At 27.2% G+C, this 9443-nt stretch overlaps 1 protein-coding gene across 1 annotated transcript in view; it reads right to left on the reverse strand.

The window, feature by feature from the left end:
- LOC105620044 (scavenger receptor class B member 1-like) overlaps positions 1 to 9443 on the reverse strand; it is a 28181-nt gene continuing 18738 nt past the window's right edge. The window contains exons 4-8 of the mRNA XM_012201554.1: positions 2929 to 3129; positions 2363 to 2587; positions 1690 to 1852; positions 693 to 937; positions 1 to 294 (exon numbers count right to left, since the gene is read on the reverse strand). Of these exons, the coding sequence (XP_012056944.1) occupies positions 1 to 294; positions 693 to 937; positions 1690 to 1852; positions 2363 to 2587; positions 2929 to 3129 (1128 nt within the window). The remainder of the gene's footprint in view (positions 295 to 692; positions 938 to 1689; positions 1853 to 2362; positions 2588 to 2928; positions 3130 to 9443) is intronic.

Here is a 9443-nt window from a genome sequence, read left to right on the forward strand (position 1 = left end):
TTACACCATCATCAGATTCGGATCGCCAGAGGTCAAAAGCGTGCTGTACACGTCTATGTCTTTCACCTTCGGATCAATTTGCTTGTCCGTATGTGCCTTTCGTTGCTTCCTTTTCATTTCCAGCCATTCCGATGATTTCTTCGTCTGATGAAACAGTATCCTCATGATGCACCATACAAGCAACACTGTTCCGGAAAGGAATAGTAAATACATCGATACTTCCGCTAGGACTGGCATGAAGTTCAGGTAAAACCAAAAACGGAGATTCAAATTTAACGGCAATTTGTACATTCCCTGAAAAGAAAAGATCATATTTTATTATTTTTTACATGTTCGATATAATTTTGAAATGAAGAAATCGCTGATATTGCAAAAATCAATACACACAATTCATTCATATGAACGCTATAAATGCTGTGAGGCACACTTTAATTAATTTAATTGATCAATTAAATGTTTTGAAGCATTTGTAGCATTAGGACTGTACTCATAATTAATTAATACGGAAGTAATTAAAAGTTAATCTTTTGATCCTTCAGAAGACAATTTTAAAAAGTAGAACATTATTAAACTAAATCAATTAATGTATGCAATTAAATCAATTAAGTCAACAAAATCAATTAAATCAATTAAATTAATTTAATTATTAAATTAAATCCATTAAATTTTGAATTGATATTTTCTATACTTACAATTTCGAACCATAGTAATGGAATTGTCATATGGGGGAACTTTTCCACCCTAGCCATGTGTCCGATATTCTGCAGTACCATGTTAATTTGGAATCGGGATGCTAAATTTATGGGTGTCCCAGACTTCGGTTGAATGTAGAAATAAGATTCATGCAATTCCTTATTGGGTTCCAATCCTTCGATGGCTTCTAGGAACGATGGGTCACTCTTGTAAAAATGTGGATACGACAAGGCAATTGGAAATCCTATAAAAATCGGGAAAATTTTATAATATATTAATACAATTTTTATTTGACAGATCTATTTTGAACACGAAAATTTGCTTGTAAATCGTTGGATTACACGAGACGTAAAACATCGACATTTTCGATTCTTCTAAGATGTTTTCGTGTCGCCCAGTGGAAGAAATTTACTTACTTTATGACATAACCAACGTGATATAATTTTATTATCATGAACGCGACTCGATCATTTGTAACATTTTATCGGAATAGATGCATTAAAGACGAATTTTCTGAATCTGCTTTTGTCGAGGTAAATAATTCTAAAAATATAAATTATCTCTATTTTTTTCCTTCATTTTCCTTTATTTGCGTCGAAAATTGGAATTTTCTGATTTTTATTGCAATATGACCAAAGCAATCGGAATCTCACAACACTTCAATAGAAACAAGTACCGCAACTGTGGTAAATAGTAATGCGAATATAACATAAGAATTGATGCATATCGAAATTCCATTCTCTCACAAGTCTATTTCTTATAAAAGACACTCGGCAGTGAAATGATTGAGGTACTTAATAATAATAAATTATATAAGAAGCAAGGATGTTAATGATATATACTGACCAATTAAATATGCATCAAATGTATATATATATAAATGTATTAAGTATAATAATTTATTCATCGGAGAGAAGTTTAATCCGACTTCAATTTGGAATATTTATTATATTAAAGAATAATTTATTGAAATTAACTGATGTACTGATATCTTACCGTAATAACAATCGGTTACATCAATTAAGCCGGGCTTTAGACAGAATCCTTTGCGACAGAAGCATTTATTTTCTGGATTTACTGCTCCGTTGTCCAATTCATTCTCCATAAATGTGTATTTGTATGTTTCTAAACCTTGCAGCGTTTTTTCTCCAATTCGTACCTTTGGAAGAAATATTGTAAAGGGATTTTATAAAAAGAAATTTTTAAATTTTTGTAAATGAGGTATTATCACATTTTTAATATTTTATTATAATAATTTATTATTACAACAAATTTTTTATAGATAAAGGTTTTTTTCTGACGCTAAAGATATTGAGATAAATATTTAAATAGCTTCTATATAAGTATTTATCGAAAGAAGTAAGTTTAATATTTTAAAGGATTTTTAATTTAAAAATCAGTTGTGATCTAATTCTTAACATTATAAATTAACATGCAGAAATAAAAAAAGACATAAAAAAACAGGTCTTCCTTGAGGAAAGATTGTCGAGTTGTAATTGAGGGATAGATCCGTCAATTGCACAAGAATAATTTACGAGCATTCTATATAAGGGAAGAAAGTCAATAATAGAAGAAATAACATTACATGCGAATCGCATGACTTGGCAGAAGATTAGTCCAACTGTTTAACTATTTCACTGCGTGATGTGATTGCAATAATCAAAATTACCAAGCGTGCACTTCGGCAGAGGCTCTTGCGAAAGAAGAGGATTGTGTCGTTAGGCTCGATGTAACTCGGAAACTTAACACCATCACTCGCGCCTTGCACATTCGCGCATTTACCAGTCCATTGCGGTAAGTTCACGTCCCCATTATACTTATCGATCAAGCCTATCATTCGTACATCTGTTTCTCCCGTGTAAATCGTCTCAAAATCGCCATCGAAGTCATACATCTGCAAAGTATAGCAAATGCAAGATTTTTTTATCATAAGGCTTGTATTCCAGATTGAATTTCATTATTAGAACATTATTTAAAAAATTAGAAAAGAAAACGTCTGCATTAACAAAATACATAAATTTGAAAAAAAGTATTTATTCGATAGCTAAACGAATGTCTTAAGTTTAGTAGAGTTTTATATATTTGTAACAAAAAATGTACATAATTAAATATTTTTTTAGTTATGTCAAGGAAAAATTGTTAACTTTGAAAAAATATATTATTATAAATATTATTTATATATGGTCTCAACTGTATCTATCTCATATATTTCAGAAATTGTTGCTTATGCCTTACCCTATCGATTAATCCCAACTTATCGAACTTAATCCAGGAGGGCATTAAATGATTGCCAAGAGTGACGAGAGTGGATTGGTAACCAAACATGAATTCATGTGCGGTCATTTGAACAAGGGGCTTAGTGTCCGTCTGACGGATCAGTATGTTAAGACCCCACCTGGATAAGTATGAGGCATCTTTCATGACGTTTGCGATGCTCTGCAATAATAGAAAAACAATGAAAAATGTATAATTGGAGAAAAAAATTATAATATAAACTATTATTTTAATGCAAATATACTGTTCCATTAAAATAACTAATTCCATTATAATAAACTGACATTGAGATTATATAATCGTACTTTGTGTTAAGTCATGTCTTGCACTGATATAAGAAGATTAAGTTATTGACTCCATTTATCATTTTTCTCTTCTTTTCTCATTATCTCATTAACAAAGTGGGAAATATAACTCTTATATGATATTACTTTTATATGAATTAGCAACAATTTTTAAATGCACAATAAAATGATATTACAAAAGCAAATTATTTTATAAAAAATACGTATATAAATAAAAAAATACGTATATATATTTACATAAGCAATATAAAATCCTATTTGAGATTTAAGTTATTAAGAAGACTATAATTATCTTTGAAAGATAATATATGAACATGAACTTAGATGTGTTTAGCAAATTATTAGATTACAAATTATTAGTAAATTACGTGATAAATCATATCCGTTGTATTGCCGGATCAATGACACGTTCTCTATTGACATTTATTGTGTGTCATTACAATATGTTGCTCTTTATCGAATTAAGTGTGACATATCAATAGTCTTCAATAATGGAAAGAATCAATATATCGTAATCTACAGACATTCTTCATCCAAGCGATTGCCAGGGTCATTGGCTTTATATTGATAATGCGGTTAACATAAATAATGGCATGTGGAGATTTACATGTAGGAGGTTTAACCAGTTTCAATCTAGCAGCTTGCAAAATCCTAGAATATTTGTTCTATATTTTACAGTATGTTTTTTAAATTGGGCTTAAAATTGCATGCAAAAACTTTTGCAATGAAAAATAAGTAAGAATTTAAAATAAAAACAGAATAAAAATAAAAGTCAATAATTACATAAAAGGACTGATGAGAGTCAGACGGATCTCAGGGCGTAATATAAATTAATGAATAAAATTTATTTAAATTATATAAATTAAATTAAATTTAAACATTATGGCTTTCGAATCATCTTTAGATTCACATATATTTAAAAATAACTTCATAAAAAAATAATGCTAATTTTGTGTTTTGTTAATGTTTCAATGGTATGTATTTCATTGGCAATGTAGCAATTAAACCTCCCATTATTATTATAAATCATAGTTATAGTAAATCATATTATTAAAAATCATATCATTATTAAAAATTTAGTTAAAAAAATATTTTTTTTGAAAACTTGTTTTTGAAAATAAATCTAATAACACAAAAGATTAATTCTTTCAGAAAATATACAAAAAAAACTAAATTTTAATAAATATTTATTTAAACAGTTCTAAGTAAATATTTACTAAATGTATAAAAATATTTATTTATTTGATACAAATTAATTTGATTAACTACTATCATTTTTTTATTAAATAAATATTTATTTAAGTAAATTGTTTGCTTAGTACTATTCAAAGAAATACTTTAGTAAATTTTTTTCAATATAGATTTTTAGAAAACTTGTTCTCAAGGTAAAAATTTTAACCGTCAATTAATTATTTGTTTCTTGATAAAAATAAATTTTATAAATATAAATTTTAATAGAGATATGAGACAATAATTAAAAATGTTTATATGTTTTTGTCCTGATTATGCCATTAAATTTTCAGGAGACATAATTCGGTATAGTAATCAATGTCAACAGACAATGGCTACTGCATGCAATAGAAAAGCTGCATATACACGAAACGCTTTCTCTCGTGCGACCTTTTAAACAGATAAGAGTGTGTTTACGGCATATCTATTACTTTTAACTGACGGTTTTACAATTTGCCTGCCCACGAAGAATGTATTGCTTAAGCAGATTCTTCATAAAACATGGTTCACTGCACCTCTTGTGCATTGAACAGCGAATTTAATTAAATGTTGAGATTTCATTTCTTCATAGATGCAATAAATACTTATCGTACCGGAATAACAGGTGGATTTACATAGTATATAAAATGTAAATAACACTATAATACAAAATCATTTTGCATCAAATTTTTTTTGTAAAAAAGTTATAATTTAATCATTTATCTCTTATTTGAAGCAAATCGTTACAAAGTCATGTTTGTAGAACGTTTGATTTGAAAACAGTAGTATATGATTTATGATTTCATGAATTAGTATAACAAAATTTTATATAAATAATTTCTGATTTCATTTAAAATGCATTTATTTTGTTAATTTATCTAATAATTGATTTTACGTTTTTATAAAGATACAACGTATTTAATTTTTTTAGACCATCCATAGATTGCACGATCATTCTATAAATCCCTTTTTTGTCCATTTTATATCTGCGCGATCCATTTTATATCATTTATGAAATGATTGTATCGATCATATGGATCCGATTTTGGACATTTATTAACTATTATAGATAGGATATGTGTACAGGATAGCCCGTATTTAGTGTAAAAAATTGTGACAAACGAAAGTCCAGTGAACATCCGATGATCAAAATTGGGCATAAGACGTCTATGTGCTTTCTGGGTTCTCTTGTATATATATATATATAGAGGAAATATCTGTTATGATAATTTTGTACGAATAAATTAATACATCAAGCTTTTAATAAAGAAAGAGAAAAATATGGAAAAAATAACTTCTTGATGATATCAATTTTTTGATATTTTAGAGATTTTATAAATTCATTGTTGTTTCTGCATGTTTTAGAAAAAAAAAACATTCTGCATAAAATATAATTGTGTGAAAATAATAATTATATACATATTTTTAGAGAAAATTAATTAATGGATATAAATTTAATTTTTAAATGTAATGTAGATACTTATCGGATCATATTTTTTTCGCTTGTTAAGTTCTTTTAATTGTGATGAACTGTATTATTTATTCAGTGAAATTATGGAGCACATTGAGCACATGATGCGTATTTTGATAATGTTAATAATAAGAACAATGGATGCATTCTTGTTATTAAGTATATCATTTCAACATCTTTTTACGAAAAAGGAATGTCGAAATGATTATTGTCGATAAGAATGTATTCATTGTATTCTCATCATTATTTTTATTAAAACAATTAACTTTGAAAATTTATTTAAAAAATTATATTATATAAAAATGACGCTATATTTTTGAAAAACAAATAATTTTGAATCAATAAAAGAATAATTACCGTCGAAAATGTGATTGAAGTTTGAAATTAAAAATCGCGTTATCAGCCTTGTGCAAATATTGTTTGCTAATAATAATTGAATTTCACTGAGTAGACACAGAGTAAACAATACATAAACAGATAATAGTATTTGAAGTCAGTGAAATGATTAAATTAATGTCGAAACACTGAAAGTTATATTATCGGTTTTGCGCAAATATTATTCATTAATAATAATCAAATTTCTCTTTTAAGGTGATGGAAAGAACATTAGTTTGCGTTTCTTATTGAATATGTCTTCCTGGCTTTTCACGACTGCTTGAGCGCGCAAAGCAAATGTGACAAGTTTCTCGAGAATAGATCCCACGAATGGAAATTTTTCATAAGTACATTCTTGAGAAATTACATCACATTAAAGAATACGTCATGGAATATTTAATTGATCCGCGATAAAATATTATATAAAATTCATATGAATCGAAGAGCGCGAGTTCTTATCTCTTGCGTAATATCTGATTGTGAGTTATATTACAGTTCCATTAATTATACGGATATACATAATACCGAGAAAGCAATGTAATCGTTGGATGATCTTGAAGTAAGCAATCGATTGTGAACAATATTTATGAGTAAAAATTCGTCTGCTTAATTTGCGCGCTAAATTTGAATTGATCGGCGAAATAATAAAGTTTAATAGAATTCATTTGCTGAAAGAATGTTACATGTATCCGAGAGAACGCGATGTCACATTATATAAGAATGGAATGTACCTATCGTCAATAAACTCGCGCACATAATAAAATTCTTGAGTCTCTCCGAGAATAGAGGGGTTTTGCGAAACCGATCGTAATTAACGATTTGTTTAAAAATTTACGACGTGCTAGATCGTGTCATATCGAATAAATGAAATGCCATAGAAATGCTTTGAAGAAGTCCAAGTTTTTATTGAACTTTGGTTGCATCAGCGGGGGTCAGCACTAACTCAGGATCAGAATATATAGATGTTTAATGCAATCGATGACTGAGTTGTTTAATGTTGCAATCGAAATATGTTTTATATTATTATTTTCCGCATATGTATACTATTTTTTGTCAACTGATTTCTTACAACAACAACGTGTAACATTTTGCTGTCCGAATATTTATTAAATTTAATATCTTTATTGCAAGAGATAATGTTGAAATCGTAAGTAATAAATTTATAAAAAGAAAGGATTTTTATAAATTTGCATACATATATGTATATATACATGTACAACATTTATTTGCATGTATATACATGCATATATGTAGAAGCATACATATTATTAAATTAATTAATACTTAAACTTTATAACTTATTATACATATATGTATATGAATAACCACTAAATACTTAATAAAACTGTTAGCAAAAATTTCTATTTATATTATATATAATATTATGTTAAAAAATATAGTAGGTTTGTATTTAAAGAGATAATGTTTTAATTATGTCATTGACATAAAGAATGAAATACAATCTAAAATTACTAAATATGCAGTTATATAAACAAATGGTGAAAATATGAATTTTTGTTCCTGCATTTATTATTTCATATTTATTGCACTGTTTTTATCTAAGCTATGTTGAATAATACTCATATGTAAGAGTTCGATTTCTTTCATTATGAATTTTATGATCGATATATCACATTATTTATCTGGGCCAGACTTATAATTCTTTTTATTATATCTATTGTCACGTTCCGGTATGCTTATATACGCGATGTTGAATAATATTCGATAAATTTTTGATAATCTTATATATCGAGTCAGATGTGTTGAACGTGTCGTGAATAAAGCATGTTCTTCGATTAATTACATTCTTTTTGATAATTGGACGTTTTGAATCATGATGAGCACATGATAAGCAGAAAATTTTGTTCAGTATCTTATTGATTTATTTGTAATCTTAAATATTTAATTGTTAATCATCTCTGTAGATAATCAGCTGCAATTTAATTATTCTTTAATTGCATGTATTCATCACAATCTATTTAAGATCGTGATACATTCTTCTTTTACGATTAGCAATAAAATAAATTTTAAAGTTTGCTCCGTAACGCATGGCACACAAAAAATTGTAAGCCGTAAACTGTAAAAGAATCTCTCTATTGTCACAGTAGAAAAACGTAAGATAATAATGTAAATAGTATAATAAATAAAAAAATATTGATTTGATTATTACTTACATTTTATTGCTTACAAAAATTTGTGATATAGAAAACTAATTCTCAAGAAATAAAAACATAAATTAAAAAAGATTTAATATCTTGAAAATAATTTGTCTGTCCTCAAAATGAGGTAATATTATATCAGAACAAAACATTCGACATGTTCGCCAAATTTCCATAGAATAGAGAGATAATCATAGCTTCCCTTTTCTTAGTCAAACTCAGATAAAAATTAAAATTTTAAAATAAAAAAATATGAATTGATAACCGCTACGTTCCCGTTTGTGACTCTGAATTCGATATGATAAGTATACTTATCGTACACAATATTTCTTTTTTTTTTTATTTTACTATGTTAATTTATAAATCCTATAATGATTTTTATAAATTTGTTCATGTTGAATTCGAATCCGCAGCTTATTTCTTCATCACATCACGTGATATATCAAATGAGATATTTGAACTTAAAAACGCTCAAAATAGAACTTTATTTTTAAAATATCTTAGAAACTTAACATGATAGAGCAATTTGAGCGGATTTATTTTTAGTATACGAAAAATTTTCGGGATTACGTACTGCTATTTCTGGGTTGGTCTGTATTAAAAGAATCCAACGGGATATGTAAGGTTTAAAAGATCTTGTTTATACTCGATTTAGTATAAGATTAATATATTCGATAAAGTTTGAAATATCATTTCATTTATTTTATTGTTAGTCTATTCGTGCTCCAGTTAATTTCTAATTAGTTTAATTCAATATACGGAAAGGGAAATAGAAAGTAATTATTGATTTTTTTTATCATATTTTTCCATTTTTAACAAAATTCACAGCACATTTCTTAGCGTCAGTGAGTCATTTTTGCACGATCAACAGATTCGATTATCAAAATGAACGTGCACATTAATCTCAATTTGTACATGCATTTGATAAGATAACTTTTCTGATCTCTCTCTCTCTCT

The sequence above is a fragment of the Atta cephalotes genome (assembly GCF_000143395.1).
Source record: "Atta cephalotes unplaced genomic scaffold scaffold00024, whole genome shotgun sequence".
Lineage (NCBI taxonomy): Eukaryota > Metazoa > Arthropoda > Insecta > Hymenoptera > Formicidae > Atta > Atta cephalotes.